Here is a 20,165-nt window from a genome sequence, read left to right as displayed (position 1 = left end):
CATTTTCTTCCATACAAACTCCAAAACAGATTAGTTTCTAATTATATACATTATAACAGCTATAAATAGTAGTTCCCACAATTTTGCTTATAGTTAAATGCAGCTTGTTTCCCTGCTTCCCAAAAACAAAAAAGTACAGTTTTCCAACAACTAGATTTTTTTAATCTTTGTTAAATATCAACACCTCCTTTAATTTGTTAATAGTACATTTAGATTATTCAGAGAAAGCCTGAGTGGTTACTAGTGAAACAAACGTTAGAATTAGTGCATTAATATAATAAGCCTGGGATTTGAATAACAGCCTGGACTGTTGTCAGAGTTATAGAAAATGACTATTATTATTAATCAGATTTGAGAAGTGTTGTGGTATAGAGAGTATTGATATTCACCTTTAATTTGTTCTGTTTTAGATGAGATTCTTACAGCTGAAGAAAAAGGCTTGGAAATGATTATTTCTTGTTTATGTGATTAGTATATTTGTGTTTTGCTCAGTGTCTGTTAAAGGCGTCCCTGCCTCATCCTGATAATGATTTAGAATACTCTTCATACACACTGAATATGGAGCTCATACCTGGGGTGAAGGTCTTCTCAGAGTTGAACCAGACTCTCATCGGCAGCACTGTGGCCAGCCTGGGCTTTGTGTGTCACTGGCTCTACACCTCAGGACATCACCTCCCAGTACTGAAGCAACACAACCACATACTAACATTTCAAGACACCCTACACCTTATCAAATATGTTTTTACATTTATTAAATCTTTTTCTTGTGCAGAATAGTTAAAATGTAATAATCACTGCAATCATTCTCCCTGCATTTTTGTTGATCAAATGTTAGTGTTATACATGCTACTTATATGACCTCAAGTGGCATACGATACAAGAACAATATCCAGTAATTTTCCAATATTCAGTCATAAATGTGTGTGCTTTTTTGTGCTGTTTATTGATATTTTGTGGAACTGCTCCATGAGACATCTGCTGCAATCGAGAATGCCTCTTACCTGCTAAACATTTTGAGCTAATTTCCTGCCCACAACCATACAGTACCACACATTTTACATTTATTTACATTTACATTACATTTATGGCATTTGGCCGAGTGACTTACATTTATATACTGTAATTATACATCCTAGCTGAGGTGCCTTGCTTAAGGTCCAGAGAGTAGCAGTTAGGTAAAACTCACAACCTTTTCGATTAGCTCTAATCACTAGGTCAACATCTTAACCGCTGAGGTAACCCAGTCTCTACATTACACAGCCCAGCTCACTACATGAGTCAGTCTATTATTCAATAAATAACTTCTTGTCTGTGACTTTAAGTAGCAGAGGTGGACAATTAAGTTGCTGGTGCAAGTGATTGATTATAATTATTATTATAAAGTATATTCATTTGTATATAAGCCGATAAAATAAGTGGAGCTCATTGTAAATCTGAAAGTCCTTGAGTAAAATCCCACAGGGCAGGGAAATTAGTTACTATAGACTTTTCAACTACTAAGCGTTTTTTGGATCCGTGATGTTGCTATGATTAGTTAACACCATTAATTACATTTTGGCATCCCTTAATTTGCCAATGAGTTAATTTTATATTTCTGTCTGCTTGCAGGCACTTCCTCTTCTGGTTCTCTACCAGTATGTAGCCAGTAAAGTGTGTTGGCACCCACATCTCACTGCAGGATGCAGAATACTGAAGGTGTGTAAGAGTGGATACAGGTGAAGAAGTCTGGTAAGGGGTATTAGCACACTGGAGGTAGGCTTTGGGGAAAAGAGATGCTGGCTTTTTGTTGCTTTTTTCACTTTTCACTTTTTTTCTATAGATTATTAATAGATAGTATAATGAACAATTTTGGAATAAATTAAAAGTGGCCAAAGAGTAGCTTTGCTGCCTTCAAGGCCCCTGCTTCAATGTCTCCCCCTGTATCTGTGGAGTCAATGTGACTGTTAGTGTGTGTATACTATGGTTCCTTGTGTATTCCCACCTCACATCTAAGCAGGTTGAAGCAGTTACTGATGAATGAATGAATGAATGGATATTGTGTCTGCTGCCAGTAATGTAATGTCAGTTATAGGTCATGCTCTCAGTTTCTTTGTGTACAGGTAAAGATGTTGACTGAGCTGCGCCTTTTTGCTGAGGCAGTGAAAGAGATACACAGTCTCAGTGATGGAGAAGATGTCCCCCCGCCTCACAGCAGTTTCGCTAAAGCAGTGAAAATTCCGGTATAACACGTATCAGTAATCACATAGCTTGTAGGCAGAGTAATAACTATGGTAGAATACTAGCTGTAGGTTATATTAAGGATATCCTTTTCACTTGAGTATTGTGTTCACAGACATGGAAGAAGTTCAGTAATTATAAACCTCTCACAGATCCTTGTAATCTAGAGGTAACAAGCTTTTGTTTTTAGATAGTGGATAAAGAAACAGTACTTGTCTGTATAGAAACAACATGCTATTTTGCTGTCTGCAGGTTCTAGAGGAGCTAGTGAACAAAAGACTCAGTAAAGACATTGCGGCTTTGTATGGCACCAAACTGACCTGCCAACTCCATCTGGCTAGACTTCAACTCATCTTGGCAATGTGTAGTACGATTTATGAACTACCTGAGCCATTTTCAGGTATTACATACTGTAACAATGCCAAATGGGTTTGCTTTTTCAGTGCATGTTAGTAGTTTTCCAGTTTATTCTACGGAACACAGGTACATATTGAAACATATATGTTTACATGCATGTTGTCACACAGACCTTTTGGAGAAACAGGTGAGGAGCTCCAGTAGTTCCAGCTTGTGCAACTCCACCAGTGACAGCTCTCCCAGCAGCCCCTCCATGAAGAGTGTAGAACCCAAAGGCCTGCAACTTCAGCTCCAAAATGGCATACTTACTCCAGGACAAGTCAAGGTCAGTGCTCATTATTTTCACAAAATAAGCATTAAATATTAAATAATTTACATTTTTTAATCATTTTAAATAGTCACATGATTACTTGGGATTATATCATTATATTTGGCCCAACCAGAATATCATCTGGCTGAAAACATTCGCTGATATTAAGCTTTCACAAACCATTTAGTATCATTTAAAATCATTCTACTAAACCATAGATAATATCTCTTTAAATGCTCTATTACAAGATGACAGTATCTTAAAGTGCTGTCTATCCTGCTATGTGGTGATAATGATTATAAACATTATCACCAGATAATTGTGGAGATTAATTGTGGAGATTTTTATAAAATATATTTTATTGTTTTGAGATATTAAAGTACTGTACTATTATGTTTAAAAAAGGTTACTGTATCCTTGTCATCACCTGTATACTGATGTTTCTGCTGTCATGTAAATCTATTGGTGTCTCTTTCAATTTTGGCCATATTAACTATATTCATTATATATAACAATACAGTATATATCACTCAGGTCATGAATTATGTCAGTTAGCTGTTTTATACTGTCTATATTTCTTACAACTCATATGATTCTTATGACATTCTTATGATGTGTACTTCTGCAGGCTCTGCTACTGAAAGAGATCTTCAACCAGCTAAACTCTGAGCTGTTTTGCCTTCAGCGCATCTATACAGACCCTGAGGAGCTGGAGCTGGCTGTGGAGATCAGACTGCTGCTGTCCAATCTCACCCTGCAGCAAGGCAAAGCTGCCTTAAGGTAAAACATAAGGTTGATGTGTATATGTGCCTGTATACGTGTGTGTGTGTGTGTGTTTGTATATAATAATCATGTGGTTCTGCTGCAGTGCGGATCAGGCAGCGTCTGCTCTCAGATTACTGCAGGACTCTCCATTGCTCCAGAGTGACAGTATCAAACAACCGCCCCCCAGACGCCCATCTTCTGTGCTTAAGCAGTCCAGTACTAGAGCTGAGCCTGAGCAGGTACTCTGTAATGTGTATAAAATAGTAGATAGAAGTTGTGTTAAAATGGTGCACCCTCACTGTGCCTGGTTTCTCACAAGCATTATCTTAGTCAAAAGTTGACTTGATTAAATGTCTAAGAGACTGTTCAGTGTGACCCTTGCTCTAACTTTTAATGATAATAGTTTTTGCAATTTTCAGATCTGGTCTGTATCAAACTAGCATTTTATTACATCGGACTTGTTATCATATTTATTATATAGTTATTGTGGACGGAACTGATCTTCTTTCATTATTTTCGTTCCTTTTTTTAAGGATGTGTTCCTCATGTCCTGACACTAACCTGACAGTTCTCATACAGCAGTGTTGTCATTTCAAACATTTCAAGGAAAAAGTGTAACGCGCTCTTAATGTTTTTGTTTTTCTTGTGTAGCTGTATGAGCCTGAGGCAGATACTGGACCTCAGCTAGGGGACATGCCTGCTACAGTGGAAGCTTTAGAGCGCATGGGTCACTCACTATGGCTCCGCTGCACACTGGCTGTCGTCCAGGGCCTCACTGCTCACATCCCTGGCACTGTCATTTACCCAGGTCAGCAGGAAATCCCCAAATATTTACTAGTACATTTTGGCCAATACAGTTCTTATGCAATAATTGTTTTAAAACCTTAAGATTTTATGCCTTAAATAGATGCTTTAAAGCTGATGCAATAGTTTATTCATTGTGATATGGTGTCATCAAACACACAGCTTTGTAGACAGTGTGATAAAAAAAAAGTGCATGGTGGTATATTTAAAATAATTTATGAAAGATATACAGCTATGGGGGTGATATATACAAGGGGAGTGGAAGATTTATGTACAGGGGTGCAGTAGTTATTGTTATAATTTCTCACCAGTAGTCTCCCTTAAACATCAGGAACGCTCCAGACATTTCTTGCTCTTGTAACGTTTCTGTTAGTTTCACTGTAGTTACTGACTTTTCATATCTTTACCAGCTCTGCTACAGTATATATTTATGCTCATGGTTCAGTCCAGTGCTTGGTCTGTCAGTTGATGACCCCTGGTATGTTAGCTCATGTGCTCAGAAAAAGGTAGTTAGCACTATTATTGTTTAGCTGCCCTGTGACATTGCAGGAACAGCAGTTTAAAGAAATGTGACTGGCTTTATGTCATGGCATGTGTTGGATCCCACCCTCTTAAACTGACTAGTAGCTAGAAATAGGACACTAATAAACTGTGATTAAGATTAAAATAAATAAACAGGTTAAGACCTCTAGTAGATCTAGTAATAAACCATAACCTTATTCTTGCAGAGCAGTGTTTATCATGTGATACCCACATTTTCTTTTCTAACCCATAACAGTAAACTTCCTAGATATGATCTAGCAAACATGACTAATTTTGTCCCAAAACAGCAGTGCAATAAGTGCAAACACAACAGAGTCGCTTCACCACACACTACTTTTGATCTAATTTGGTAGATCTGAAGGGAGTGAACAGACAGTGTTTGTTTGTGTGTGTGTAGGTGTGGACAGCAGTGTGGAGGTGGACAGGTTGATAAAACAAGGCCTAGCTGATGCTGAGGCCTGGGGAGACCCAGACACTCAGGCCCTGTTGCTCCTACAGGGGGTCACGCTGAACACACACTGTGGTAGAGCGCTAGAGGAGAGCGCCTCCATGCTGCAGGCTTGTGACCTATACACAATATCTTACTGATTAATGAAGCAAAGCCCTTAAATATATTCTTTATACATTGTTTTTGCACTTTAGTGAAATAATCTGTGTGTCTGAATGAGTTTAGGAGGCAGTAAGTCTGCTGTCTGGCCGAAGTACCCTTTCTCTGCAGTCTGGTCTGTCCCTTGCTAAGGCCACTCTTCTGCTGAGTGAACTGAGGGGCTCAGATGGGCAACCGCTTTACTTGCTCACTCAGAAACTCCTGCAGCAGCAGGTCAGTCTTCTCTTACTGACCCTTTCGCAAAGTTCAACAATAGCAACCTTTAAAGTGACCATTTATTTCTTTTTACAGCTAAAGGCATTGGGGGAGTGTGTTATGAAGAAGGCAGTGGGAGGATTGGAGATGCTCTCTACTCCAGCATGGAGGAACATTTACCACCCACAGCTCCCTCTACTGGCCTGGACAACTATGCGCTTGGGTAAGCTCTTATATAGTATATTCTCTTGAGACCTGAGTTTTTTTTTTTTGCACTTTGTCTTTATTTTCTTTTATTTTGTAAGTAGTGGCAAATACTATATAAAACTATATAAAAAAGAGTGTCTTTACCTGGAAGTAGTTTAAAGCTTAAAGGTTTTTTATGAGAAAAAATAACGTCCTTATGAGGATATCACATGCATTCTTCAAATTCCAATATGCAATGACACAGGGATCTCTAAGGGATATATATATATATATATATATATATATATATATATATGCCAATAGGCCAATACCAATATGTTAGTTTCAGTATTTATTAATATATACATTTAATATATACTATTTGTGCACATTTATTACCTTTATAATCCTCAATGGTAATTTCTGTATCCCAGGTCAGTGTTTGGCCCTGCAGGCAATGGTGAGCTCATCAGAAGAGAATGAACAACACTTGAACCTGTGGTTATCGGCTCAGGAGGAGCTCCATTCTGCATTCATCTTCTCACAAGGGTCGGCTAGCAGAGACCCCCAGCTGGAGGCTGATATCCTGTATTTTAAAGGTAAGCACAGTCAAAGCAGAGCTTTGGAGGGCTATAGACTGTGTGTTTAGGTAAGAAACTAACTCCACAGCAATTTGCCATCCATTTTTAATCAATTAGAGAATGATATGTTACATTATCTTGGTACATTATTATGTGATGTATTTGAAACAAGTTTGTTCTTGGTAACATAACATTATAACAGTTTAACAGCTTCTCTTTTTTTATATCACTATTGTAAAGTTTATAGAACAAAAAATGTAGCTTGTGATGTTACTGAGAAAGTTACTATAAAGCCCTCTGTCCTATCGTGTCAGAAAAAAAAGAGAACAGCTCTATATATGACTTTTACAAAGTGTTAGTACTGGAGACTCATGGAAATATAAGGTGTTCACCATACAAGGTCATTTATGATTCGATGTAAGTGCTGTGGTATAAGTCTGTCTTTAATTATGACTGTGTTCCTGTAGGAATTGTGGGTAGGATCCTGATGTCACTGGGCACACTCAGACACCAGACAGTGGTAGAAACTTTCCTGGAGAGCATCACATTGGCTCATTCTCACAGCCACAGTCTGCAGTAAGTAACGTGTGTGTGTGTGTGTGCGTCATTGAAATGTCAGGAGGAATTTGATTTTTATTCATTATTATTCAGTACTGGATCTATTATTGCTGTTCATCAACATTAATGACATCAGCTGCAGTAGTATTCAGTACATTTTATGTAGTTCTTCATTTGTGTGTGTTTCTTTCAGGTTAATCCACAGGTGCTATATGGAGATGGCTCTAATATACCTGCAGCAGTGGCAAAATACCACCAGTGACCTCACAGAACCTCCACCACCTCCGGAAACTACTGAATCTGGCGAGGTGATGATGATGATGATGATGATGATTGATGTGTCTTTGCTTTTGGTCTTTAAATTTCCAAGTGACCTTAATGTAAGAAATGTGCTATATTATTACAAGAATTTAAACTATGTATGTTTATTGTCCTTAGCACTCAAGATGCATTACTGTGGCACAGAGTCACTTACTTCTTTTCTGGGTTTGTCTGAGAGCTGCTGCAAGGGTGAGACACATATAAACATGTAACTGACTTTGCTGTAATGAGGCCTATCAGATTTAGGCCTATGATTGTTTTATGTGTTTTATAGACAATGGAGGTGCTCACAAACCATGGGCAGATGTGTGGCATCACTACAGCAGCAGAACGTCCACTTCCTCTTAGATCTCTCAAAGCTCTTGCTGATTTTGTCTCTAATGATCTGCTCAGTCCATGTGGTAAGTGTTCATGTTCAATCATATAGTATTCACTTTATGTGACATTTCCACATAAACTGTATGAGTCTGGTTCTGCTGTGCATTTATTCATTTACCGAAACAGACACTAAATTCTGAAATAAAAAAAATTATTTAATGCTCTTTGCTCAATTTGTAATTCTTTTTATCTATATTTGTGTTACTGTGATATTACTGTGTGGCTTTGCTTCAGGTGAGATGCAGGAGTCCATTTTAGTTCATCCCAGTTCTGATCCAGATATAGACAATGGGCTGAAAGTCAAGAGATGCTCTGGGATCACATGGGAGCACCTCTACCGCTACTATACACACCTGCTCAATCTGAGACACATCTCCAGACAGCCAAGTACAGTACAGCATTCCACATATCCCAACCTCATGTCTGCTGGTTTCTGACTGTCTACTGTAACACTGTAAACTTATGATCTTTTTATCCCAAATTCAGTACAAGTGTCCAGTATATATGTTATATTGTGTTGGAGCACTCTTCTATAGTGTGTGTGTGTGTTTTATCCAGTGGCAGGGCAGAGTGTAGAGGAGTTTATATCTCCAGCTGGTGACTCGAATTTAACTCTCAGACTCACTCAGTTACACACCTTCTTCAGTGATCACCTACCAACTTACAAGGAGCAGTGTGTTATACCTGATCCTCCATCTGCCCTCATTCTGGAGCCTCAGACTATACAGGTATATACACACACACACACACACACGCAATGTAGAGAGATGTTTATTGTTGTTTTTTATAGTTTCACTGAGGAAAAAGAGTGAGATTGGATATGTTGCATATGTATTTCACCAGTGATATGATGAATCCATGCCCAAAAATGCAAAACTCCTATGAACACTGTGAACAATGCAGAAGCACAGCCACATAATGTCAACAATCACACCATTTCTTGTAATTAATCATATAAAGGTTTACAGTGAGCTCCAGATTTATTGGCACGCTTGGTAACAGTTGGTAGAATGGTCTTTGTGGTAAATTAGATTAATCATACACTGACACTGTAAAATAAATCTAACCTACTTTTGTCTTCCTCAGCAGACAGTGTCAGACCTGTATCCATGGGCCACACTGAACACACACCAGCTCTGCGTTCAGTGGCATCGTCCCACGTTGGCAAGCAATGGACTACCACCCAAAACGGTACTATTATCCTTCTCTCCAGGTGTATATTGATTGCCTAACCCATATATATTATTAAATCCACATATAATAAATAAGTTTATTCATAATGAATAATGCAAACAGAGGGATTATGAAAAGCAGCATAGAAAAATTCTGACTCATGCTCTTTGTCTGTAGATAATGCTGGTGTTTGCGCTGAACAAAGCACCAATGTCTGATACACAGCTCAGCATGCTGGCTGCTGTTGACATAGAGTCTGGACACAGACTTATCTCTATAGACCGGTGAGTTTACAGTCCCCTCCAAGTCTTTTGTTGTCACTATACACTGAAGACATTTGGGGTTGAAAATAAGTGACGATAGATAAAAAGCAGATTTTAGAAAGAAAGGTCACAAGTAACCCAAACTCTAGCATTTCCAGTTGCATGCAAGAGTAAAAATAGTGCTAATATATTTAATATAAGAAATTTTATTTAACTTATTTGAACTGTAATGTAAGCCATATGTTATTTATTTATTATTAAAGAAGAATGTCAGTGTTTCACATTACCCTTGTACAATTCCTGAATTATTTTCACCTTTCTGTGTACTGTTAGTATATTGTTAGTAAGAATTTGTCTGACTTACTAATGTGTATATCTAGTGCATATTTTACTGTGTGTGTAATGGGGTGTGTGTAATGGTTCAGCCATATTGGCCGGGAGTTTTCCATTTTTTCCATAAGTTTCAGTGTTTCAGGGGTCAAAAGCAAGCGAAATCAAACTTTCTTAATGCCTGGTTATTTTTGCATCATCCATTAGCATCAGTCACTTAAAAGGTAAAACTCTAGGTTTTGGATGAAATATTATTAGAAGAAATATGTTATACTTCATGTCTTAAAATAATTTTTATATTTAAAACTGTCCATTCCAAGCCTTGGGTATATTGTATACAACTGTCTACTTTCTCATTCCCCTCACTTACAGTTTGAAAGCTCTCCATGTCCAGCTGATCTCTGTGTGTGTGGAGGCTGAGGTGGATTTGAGTGTGTCTGCCTCTTCTTCACCCAGCATGACCTCCTCTGTTAGCTGCATACAGGAGAGTGAACGTGGCAACAGAAGCCCTGTTAAAACCGGCACCAGCACACAGCAACAGGTGAATAAACTGTTTCCAGTCATGCACTTCTTGTTCTAAATAAACACAGTCACCAGACCATTGCATCTATTCAATTAGGAGCCATGGTTAATAGTAGGTTTGAAGACAAGCATCATTTAATTAAACAAACTGTATCAAGCCTTGATTTGTAATTGTCCCTCACAGAAACCATGAAATGGCACCACGTGGTCGAGATTTAGCCCAAAATTTTGATGCCTTCTAACAATTACGGATGACTGATGTTAACCTTTTGTCTAAATCGAACACACATTGCTAGATTTTATTTAACTCAAATGTGAAAACACTTATTCAAGATTCATCTGTCGACTTGCTCATGTGCAGCTTTTATTAGGAGAAAAATCAGGTTTTTCACACATTGTTGAGTAAAAATTCATACCAGCTCCAATATTAAAATGTGGAGCTTTTCTTCAGCTAAACATGGGGAAAATGCATCAGATAAAATTGACAGCACTTTTGTTTGCAGTCAGTAACAGGCTTGTGGCTGTTTCTGTTATCAGATGCTGCTAGAGAAAACCAGGCATATCTGTACTGAGATAAGAAATCTGCTGAAGCCTGATTTAAAAACTAATCCTATTACAAAGGTAGGTAGCATCAAGATCTTCAGCATACCTCCAGAGAACTTCAGACATTGCTGGAGTCAGCAGAGTGTGCCTCTGCTCTGATGAGTGTGTTTGTTTGTGTGGCAGGTACCCTTTGAGCCAAGTGTTCAGCTCTTTTGTGACCTGGAGCGCTGCTTTAACCCTGCATCAGGAGCCACTTTGGAGGACCGAGCACTAGTTGACTGGCTCTTGCCTCTTCTCACCTGACACCACAACAACTCAAAGACTCCAAAGAGGCAGCTGTCTTAAAGAAATACTCCAGTGTGAAACTACGCTCTATCTTTTGGATCAGTAGCTTATGTGTGATTATCAATGTTCTTCAAAATTCCCAACACTGAAGAAAAAAACAGGAATCCCAGTTTACTCAAAACTCTGTAAAGAATTTATACATGTTTGGGAAACAAAAAAAAAAATTGTTAGGAATCCATATAGTTAAAAAATCTGGAGTATTGCTTTATAATATATAATCATTTATATTAGATTAAATGACAAATAAACAGAAAATTATTCACAACCACTGTGAATTTATTAGACAATCAAAAGACACACATTACATAGCTATACAGATTACAGGTTAATAGGATCGCTTAAAACAGCCATCCCAACATATTCAGACCTTTTAATGTTTAGATTTAGTTGAAAGATGCATCAGGGTGGAGAATTTTGCCACCCCATTCATTTTAGAAGCGCTTCATTTCATACTGTAGTTTATGTAAACTTCGCTCCATCAGATTTAGAAAGCATGTAAGACTGCTGTTTGCTCAGCTGTGTGTCTATGTGTTGAAGGGTCAGTGATGCTGATTTAGTCAGAATTCATCCTTCAGTGGTTGAGCCAGGCAGAGCGCAGATTCAGAAGGATCTGTGCATCACTTGGGGCCAGTTTATACACCCCCAGCTCATTCAGAGCTGACTCAGGCGTGGGCTGTTGGGGTCTCAGAGAGGCCTCTCCATCTCCTGGTTCTTCCTCTTGCTTCAGCACATCACACAGCAACAGAGCCGGTCCGACCTTCAGATTCAGGATGATGCAGGCCTCTTTCACACTGGCACATAGACAGACAGCAAGGGATTTGTTATTTAAGGAGCCTTCACTGGGTTTGAATACAAACTCAAATGGGTCATTGATTACTTATATATTAAACATGATTTAATAAATTATTAAGGCACTGGGCTAATTCCTTTCCATTGAAGAGAATGTGAATCTGGCTGTATTTTTTTTCTACCACACTCACTGTTTAAAGAAATTCTCGGGTCTCTTGCAGTAGTGTCCAAACAATGGAAACAAATTTCTGGTCATGTCAAACTGGAGCTGTGCAGCACCACCTTCATTGAAGTGGTTGTACAGGATCACCTGTGAACACAGAAGTACATCATTAAGTACTTTGGCTACTTAACTGGTAAATTTGGTGAATAATGTGTTGGCCAAACATGAAACATACACAATTCCCCTGTTTTCCACTTTAGTTAAGCTATAAGATTGATCTAGCAGAGGTGTCAGTATTGCTAACAAGATAAACCTAGCAGGCAGAGATTAAAAACAGAATAGTATTTTCATTGCTTTCTCTACTTAACAATAGGCACCTCATCTATTTTTACCGGGAAAGAAAGTACAGAGCTCAAAGCCTCTGTCTATGTACTCCTGAGTTCAAAGCCAGAGTAAACTCTATCAGAAAACTGTGATAAGCAGAAAGCTGGTATTTTCTTATGTATTAACCTGTCAAATAACAAATACAGTAGATGTTAACACCTCTGATGTTGCTGGGAAATAAGGGAAGCTTATTGCTGTGACTTCAACAAACTGCATGTCTATACCACACAGATATATTCCCTGAACAAAATCAAGTTTTAATTTACTATTTTTACATTTGAGATAATCAGGTCTGTTATTAATCTATTATTTAAAAAAAACATGCTGATTTAGATGCTGAGCAGGACTGACATCCTGATAGAGGAAGAGGTCGAGCCTCTCGGCCAGGCCCTGCCAGAACATCTGGAACAGAGGCAAGCACAGCAGCTGCTGCAGCTGGAGCAGGTGATCCCTCAAGCACAGCAGCATGGGACACGCAGAGCTGGACAGTGACATGATAGTCTGGTCACACAGCGACGGCAAAGAGATCCACCTGCAATACACACACGTTACATTCTGGGACATCAACTAGGCATTTATACAGAGACTTGGCAGTTATTGTTTTGGGTGTTTTCTGGCCTCCACAGATAGATATAGCTTTCCTCTCCCGATAGTATTACAAACAAAAGTCAGTAACATTCACACAGACAACAACAAAACTGAATCAGTGCTAATGTATACATTCAGAATTAATACATCCATATATATTTATAGCCCATAATAATTAGTACACCTTTTTGGAGGAAATGAGGGAATTACACAATGCAAACATTGTTTTAATGGTCACTACATATGACATGGTATTACATCATTACAATTATTCATATTCTGCAAAATCCCCCATGCTCATACATGCATACAGCTGTATGTTCAGTACCTGTCCCTGCAATAAGGCTGAGCTTTCCCCTTCACGTCCCTCATAACTGCATCCAGCAGACGGCCCAACATGTCTCCTCTTAGTCTCTCAAGTAGTGCAAGCAGTTCTTCAAACAGGGAGCCCTCCAGTGAGGCCAACCGTCCACTCTCTGTGGCTCCGAGAGGCCCCAACACTTCATCTCCGACCGACACGGCTACCTGCTGCAACTGCAGGAAGAACTGAAAAAACAATAGCAATTGAGAGATATGTTCCTTTCCTATTTCCTATTCCATTAGAGATTTCATTCCCATTGAGTATGAAGAACACTAACCACATTGTCTCCCCAGTCACTGAGGACCGTAGATATGTAGTTGGCAGCATTCAGGATGGCACAATAACGGCCACCCAGTGGCTGTCGGGACTCTTCTTTCATCACCTGGGTGAGACGGATGCGGAAATCATCCACCAGCTCTCTTTGTAGTGCCAGGAAGCTGAGCTGAGCTCGAGGGCATGGCAGGGACCGATATCGATCTGAAATGGACAGATGTGTAGGAGTTAGAGATATTGATATACTGATTATGATATGGCAAGCTGATTTGGACTGAATGTATCTCCTAAAACAATCCACTAAACTATCACATCAAAACTTTATGATAAAAATAATGGCACAGAGACACCTGTACTAACTGATTAATAACCTCAAAGCATTTTATGTTTAAAGATGTCTTTTATTTTTGCTTGTTCTAGCGTGTCATAGTGGCAGCGCTGATATTGTTGCTGCCTCACAAGCCCAGGGTCCCCAGAGCTCTGGCTACGCTGTGTGCAGTTTTGCACGTTTTTCCTGTGTCTGCTCGGGCTTTCTCTGATCTCTCCCCCCAAAAACAATCTAAAACTATATACCCCTAGGGGTACATGAGTGGCTGACTATATGAGCTATATGTTGCCCTGTGATGGACTAGCATCACATCCAGAGTGAATTCACACTTCAAGTGCTCCTGGAAGAGACTTTGGATCCTGACCTTAGTTACTGAAGAACAAATGAACGAATGAATGCGGGTTTAATTTTTTCTGCTCAGGTGGCACAAAAAACAGTCAATATGCAGCATGAGGAAAACAGCATATACTCTTAGAAAATGGCTCTAACTAGCTCAAAGCATTCTTTAGTTTGCTTCCTATAGGGCCATGCCTTTAGAAAGGTTCTAAGCAGAATCGTTTTAGGATGGGGAGCTTTTCTCAGAATAAAACTGTAACAGGTATTTTGATGTACTCTACATTGATAAAACATCAGAAGACCAGAATAAATAATATGTTGAACACAATAATGATAATAAAAAAAAGTCTTGTACCTGTGATGACTAACAGTAAAGTCATAAAGGTCTCTGCACAGTCTGGTGCTTTCAGCTCATCCATATCAGAGATGTCTTTGTACTGAGAGCTCCAGGCCCCCTCTGCAGACAACATGGCATCCACCTTCTCCAGTGCCACTAAATATCAACACACACAGGTTTATTATTTTTAACTACAATTACTCCAGTACATATTTTAATTACGGCTGGCTTTCAGAGGACTCACTCTTTCTCTCCACACTGAGCCACTTCTGAAAGACGTTCTCCTCCAGCAATATGTGCAGGGCTCCAGGGTACTTGCTGGGGTAGGCGTGTGTGGAGCGCAGCTCCTTCTCAAACTGCAGCACCTCATCCACCAGGTGGCAGAAGAGAGCATCGTCATAGAGTAACCGTGGGGCATCGTGAGCCAGTTTCTCAAGCGCCAGGGTAAGAAGCCCTCTGCACAGCTCTACCTAATGAACACAGGAAGGACTAAACATGTATCTGACCCTCACAGAGTACCAGGCTGGTGGGTGAAACATAATGTATTCGACTTGTCTTACCTTTGCATTGACTTTGGCAGCAGCTCGGTCAAAAATGGGCTGAATCTTTTCCTCCATGAAGCTGGAATTATGGCCCATCCACATGAGGACCTGAGTCAGATACCACTCTGGCTGGATGTGGATAGATGGCTACAATTAGCATTTTATCACATTCCTCTTCTTTATCAGAGCTATAGTATAAGATTTTCTATCCAGGTCATGTGGCTAATAGCAAGTGACATATGGTGATTGCTAAAAAATATATATTTTAAGCTTTTAAATAAATAAATACATGTTTTTAAGCTTTTAAATGGCTATATCTTTAATCAAATCCCTGACATACAAATATACAGTAGGCAAACTATGTAAAAATATATGTGCTGTTACAACCATGAATTAGCTCTTTGTTCCTTTTTTGCTTCAGCATTCTTTAAAATAACCAAAATTATGATTTACTTTTCTAGAATTTCATGTCAGACTGACTAGTTAGCTTAGTACACAGATTCTGCAGTCACATAATCCATTCATATATCATATTTCATATTCATATATCTATTCAAAGCCCAAAAACTCTCTCTCATGACATAGCAAACTGTGGTCATTTGAACGTCTCCATATATTTTTTATAGTTTAACATGATAACACTTTATATGTTTTTAAAGGATTACATGTCACTCACCTTGCTTAGTGAGTTGGTCTGCCGGTTCCCAGTGAAGTGATACCTAAACCTCTTACTGAGAGGCTGCAGCATGATCTGAACAGGAAGTGAGAGTGGAGGGGTCTGAGGCAAGCCGGGGCAGGTGGGCACCTCCTTCTTCTCTGATATTAGGTCATCGCTGTGATGGGTTAAAGGTAGTAATGCTGACACCACTTTCCAATCAACTGTAACATTTCAGTTCTGGTTTGATGGTAACTTCACAATTACGTATAAATCTTTTGATTTCCACGAGACAAACTGAATCTATGCATCATTAAAGAACGACAAGTAAATAATTGTGTGTCAAATTGCCTATGTCAGTGGTTCACAAAGTGGCTATTTTATATTTTGTTACAGTGGTAAATATATATATACCTACAGCTGATAAATAAAAAAAATATGGTGTAGGTGTGTTGAGTGTGTGATTGAGAGGATACGATGTTTGCAGAGAGATGAGCTGAGAAACAAGAAGCTCCAATTGGCTGTTGAGCTCCTGAGCATTGGCCAGCGGAGTGAGAGACTGTGTCGGAGGAGACACTATTGGCCAGTGCAACTGCGTCAGCACCTCCTCAAAATCACTGAAATTAAGGGAAACAGAGAGCTAGGACATCCAGTGCAATAACAAAAACAACTGACCCACACAACAGATCTTAGTGTTCAAGTTATGGTTCTACTAAATAGTCACAGTGACTCAAGTAAAAATGTCTGCACCCTCCTGGAAAACAACAACACTGTTAGAGTCAACAGTTATGCTCTTTGTTTGACTGGTTCATGTTGGCTACAACAAAAAAAGGTCCATTCACAGAGTTTTAAAATTATATTAACAGTAACAACCAGACAAAACCACACTGTGATGAAATTAAAATGATTCCTGTTTTGTCATCAACTTACTAAAAAACATAAATGAACTGGAAAAGATCATTGTTTGACCTGGTACATATACTTATATTGCCAAAAGTTTTGGGACACCCCTCCGAATCATTGAATTCAGGTGTTGATTTTCAGGGGTTGGGCTCGGCCCCTCAGTTCCAGTGAAAGGAACTCTTAATGCTTCAGCATACCAAGACATTATGGACAATTTCATTCTCCCAACTTTGTGGGAACAGTTTGGGGATGACCCCTTCCTGTTCCAACATGACTGCACACCAGTGCACAAAGCAAGGTCCATAAAGATATGGACTAGCGAGTTTGATGTGGAGGAACTTCGCAGAGTCCTGACCTCAACCTGATAGAACATCTTTGGATTGAATTAGAGCAGAGACTGCGAGCCAGGCTTTCTCGTCCAAGGAACAGGAAGGGGTCATCCCCAAACTGTTCCCACAAAGTTCGAAGCATGAAAATGTCCATAATGTCTTGGTATGCTGAAGCATTAAGAGTTCCTTTCACTGGAACTAAGGGGCCAAGCCCAACCCCTGAAAAACGACATCTGAATTCAATGATTTGGAGGGATGTCCCAAAGCTTTTGGCAAAATATTGTATATAAAATAATCAAGTAAATCTCAACATTTGTGTTATAGTCAAAGTAATATAATTATATACGGCATTCACTTTGCTAGTAAAGTGCATTAAATAGGCTAGGAAAATGATCCTTGTCTAACAGCACATCATGCTTGTGCCCTTAAGAAAAAGTCAGCAAGTTTTAGACTTGCCTTTTTTATATGAATATATTGTGCGGCTTATCAGCAGCAATATCATATCAGTGCTGCTTCAAAAACAAGTTAAATGTTTATGATGATATTTCAAAAATGATTAATACCTTGAGAGCTTGTCTTTCAGGATCTTATGCCAGAAGTGCAATGTTTCTCTTAGGAATGCTTGGAGGTGGGTGCAGCCTGACTCTTTAAGACCCATGTCCAGAGTTGCCATGTTGCTTACTGCACCAATTGCCTCCCAGACACTGTTAGTCATCAGGAACTGCTGAATGCTGTCACTGTTTTACACACAAATAAAAATCACCAAAGATCACATAACTGTGCAATGTAACCAGCTAGGTTTGTGATGCAGCAGAAAAGTAAGTTTGAGTGCATGTATACAATGATCAGGCAAAACATTATGAACACTACAGGTGAAGTGAATAACACTGATTATCTCCTCATCATGGCACCTGTTAGTGGGTGGGATATATTAGGCACCGAGTGAACATTTTGTCCTCAAAGTTGATGTGTTAGAAGCAGGAAAAATGGGCAAGCGTAAGGATTTGAGTGAGTTTGACAAGGGCCTAATTGTGATGGCTAGGTGACTGGATCAGAGCATCTCCAAAACTGCAGCTCTTGTGGGGTGTTCCCGGTCTGCAGTGGTCAGTAAAAAGGAATAAACAGTGGTGAACCAGTGACAGGGTCATGGGCGGCCAAGGCTCATTAATGCACGTGGGGAGTGAAGGCTGGCCCTTGTGGTCTGATCCAACAGACGAGCTACTGTTGCTCATATTGCTGAAGAAGTTAATGCTGGTTCTGATAGAAAGGTGTCAGAATTCACAGTGCATAATGGGTCAGGGCGGTTTTGGCAGCAAAAGGGGGACCAAGACAATATTAGGCAGGTGGTCATAATGTTATGCCTGTACATAGGAACAGCACTGCATGTGTAGACTTACAGCTAATTAATTTTTTACCTGAGCTCTTCAATCCGGGACAAACACTGGAGGTACTTCATGTGTCTCTCCAGTGTGTCTAGCTCGCCCAGAGATTGTCCGAGGCCGTCAGCCCAGCTCTGTGCTCCCTGGAGATGCTGCTGCAGCATGTTGGACAGGACTCTCTCTCTCTGAAGTAAAGTCTCCAGTGTGGAACGGGACTCCTCTGCAGTGGCGAGTGCAGCTGATACACGCAAAGGTACTGAGCTTGACACAGTCTCCACCTGTACAGATGAGCACCAACAATATTTACCATGCATTATTTCTTTTCTTTTTTTTTTCAGATTTTTAATAAACAAATCAGTGTTGAGAGTCTGTCATCATGAGATTCTACTCCATCCTTTTAATGACTGATCTACATTTACATTTCTGGCATTAGGCAGACGCTTTTATCCAGAGCAGCATACAAAAGTGCTTTGAAGTCATTGTCAGTGAATATATTAACACTGGTTCATTACGTCACAGACTTAAGATACCATTAGTTTTTTTTATGTACATACAACATACAACAATACATGCAACAAGCGGAGAAAAATAAAAGCTAGTTTAAGTGCTTTAGAAAGAGGTAGGTCTTGATCCGCCGTTTGAAGAATGACAGTATGGCATCACCTCTCATAACACACATTCATGCCATGCGTCAAGTCTGATCTGATCTGTCATTTCAGACCACTATCCTAACACCCTACATGATGGTATAATTATTAACATTACATATCACACAGTGCTTCTGTGAACTGCAATTAATTCTCGTATCTTAAATTTACCCTTTAAACTAAATTGAATCTTATTTTTGATTAGTGTAACTCATCTTTTCTGTATCCTACAGGCTAAAGAAATAGAGGGACACCTGACAGTGACACCACATTACAGTATTAACCAGTCTAAAGCCTCGTTTGCTGCAGAAAAGTATAGGATAATGCTGACAGGGTTTGGTCATCGGTTTGCATGTCTACATGGCCCTGGGTGTGCATGGTGTGCTGCAATGGATTGGCATCCCAGCCATAGTACCCGAGTACATTATTTACATATAATGCTGCTTTTTATGAACTGCTTAGTGCACTGTATAATGGAATACAGGGTAATAAAGTTTGAATAAAAGACGCTCTTCTGGCTTTTTTATTTATTTATTTTTTTGGAAATTAACATTTCAAACACAAACACACACACCCGTTTGATTATAAGTGTGTTAGAACCTTACCTGCTCCTCTAACACTTTGTTCTCTGCTGTCAGTTTCTCAAGAAGCCCCTTGACTTTTCTCAGTGATTTCAGATCTCCACCAATTTCTCTCTCCACCACTTCACCCACATACTCCGTACAGTTTCCATCATATGAATCGGAATTATTATCTTTTATTAACCCGGGCATACGAACATCAGTGTTATTACTATCTTTTGCGGGCGCCGCCATGTTTCCCCCGCTTAACTCTCCACGTCATCAGCTGACACGGATGTCCACGCGCACCCCCTGCTGGTCACGAGGCTGTAGTGTAGTGTACTGCTGCTCGAATTCAGCGCCATTTGCATTACAGCAAAAAAAAACCCTATTTATGTAGCCTTAAACATTTACAAATAACTGATTACATTTAAGTTGGATGTCAAATTGATAGCAGTTTCATAAGTAATAATAATAATAATAATAATAATAATAATAATAATATCCCTGCTGGAAAAATCCAACACAGGTCGAGTTGGTCAATCTGGTAGACAGTTTTTGGCAGCTACTACATTATTATCAGGCTTCCTGTG

General features: G+C 39.4%; 2 protein-coding genes across 4 annotated transcripts in view; one reads left to right on the top strand and one right to left on the bottom strand.

The window, feature by feature from the left end:
- The window catches only part of cfap54 (cilia and flagella associated protein 54), a 29,493-nt gene extending 18,285 nt beyond the window's left edge, over positions 1-11,208 (top strand). For 2 of the 3 annotated variants that reach the window (XM_058417597.1, XM_058417596.1), the window contains exons 46-69: positions 493-678; positions 1,609-1,695; positions 2,100-2,219; positions 2,333-2,386; positions 2,470-2,617; positions 2,745-2,899; positions 3,513-3,664; positions 3,753-3,888; positions 4,301-4,457; positions 5,394-5,554; positions 5,670-5,816; positions 5,895-6,021; positions 6,419-6,583; positions 7,033-7,141; positions 7,317-7,431; positions 7,562-7,633; positions 7,719-7,845; positions 8,057-8,209; positions 8,381-8,550; positions 8,909-9,013; positions 9,173-9,279; positions 9,961-10,129; positions 10,648-10,731; positions 10,837-11,208. In XM_058417597.1, coding sequence (XP_058273580.1) covers positions 493-678; positions 1,609-1,695; positions 2,100-2,219; positions 2,333-2,386; positions 2,470-2,617; positions 2,745-2,899; positions 3,513-3,664; positions 3,753-3,888; positions 4,301-4,457; positions 5,394-5,554; positions 5,670-5,816; positions 5,895-6,021; positions 6,419-6,583; positions 7,033-7,141; positions 7,317-7,431; positions 7,562-7,633; positions 7,719-7,845; positions 8,057-8,209; positions 8,381-8,550; positions 8,909-9,013; positions 9,173-9,279; positions 9,961-10,129; positions 10,648-10,731; positions 10,837-10,956 — 3,126 coding nt within the window. In that variant the 3' untranslated portion in view covers positions 10,957-11,208. The remainder of the gene's footprint in view (positions 1-492; positions 679-1,608; positions 1,696-2,099; positions 2,220-2,332; positions 2,387-2,469; positions 2,618-2,744; positions 2,900-3,512; positions 3,665-3,752; positions 3,889-4,300; positions 4,458-5,393; positions 5,555-5,669; positions 5,817-5,894; positions 6,022-6,418; positions 6,584-7,032; positions 7,142-7,316; positions 7,432-7,561; positions 7,634-7,718; positions 7,846-8,056; positions 8,210-8,380; positions 8,551-8,908; positions 9,014-9,172; positions 9,280-9,960; positions 10,130-10,647; positions 10,732-10,836) is intronic. The other variant, XM_058417598.1, reaches the window with a different exon arrangement.
- Positions 11,209-11,318: 110 nt separating this feature from the next.
- On the bottom strand, positions 11,319-19,876 carry rint1 (RAD50 interactor 1). The gene is made up of 13 exons (XM_058417599.1): positions 19,618-19,876; positions 18,402-18,643; positions 17,550-17,723; positions 16,231-16,371; positions 15,776-15,932; positions 15,118-15,228; positions 14,802-15,027; positions 14,576-14,713; positions 13,561-13,760; positions 13,251-13,468; positions 12,686-12,866; positions 11,979-12,097; positions 11,319-11,789 (listed from the first exon to the last, which is right to left on the bottom strand). The coding sequence occupies exons 1-13, from the start codon at positions 19,825-19,827 to the stop codon at positions 11,570-11,572; spliced, it is 2,337 nt and encodes a 778-aa protein (XP_058273582.1). The 5' UTR covers positions 19,828-19,876; the 3' UTR covers positions 11,319-11,569.
- Positions 19,877-20,165: the final 289 nt, after the last annotated feature.

The sequence above is a fragment of the Hemibagrus wyckioides genome, linkage group LG19 (assembly GCF_019097595.1).
Source record: "Hemibagrus wyckioides isolate EC202008001 linkage group LG19, SWU_Hwy_1.0, whole genome shotgun sequence".
Taxonomy (NCBI): Eukaryota; Metazoa; Chordata; class Actinopteri; order Siluriformes; family Bagridae; genus Hemibagrus; species Hemibagrus wyckioides.
Note: the sequence above shows the minus strand (reverse complement) of the source record. Positions and strands in the feature narration are given on the sequence as shown.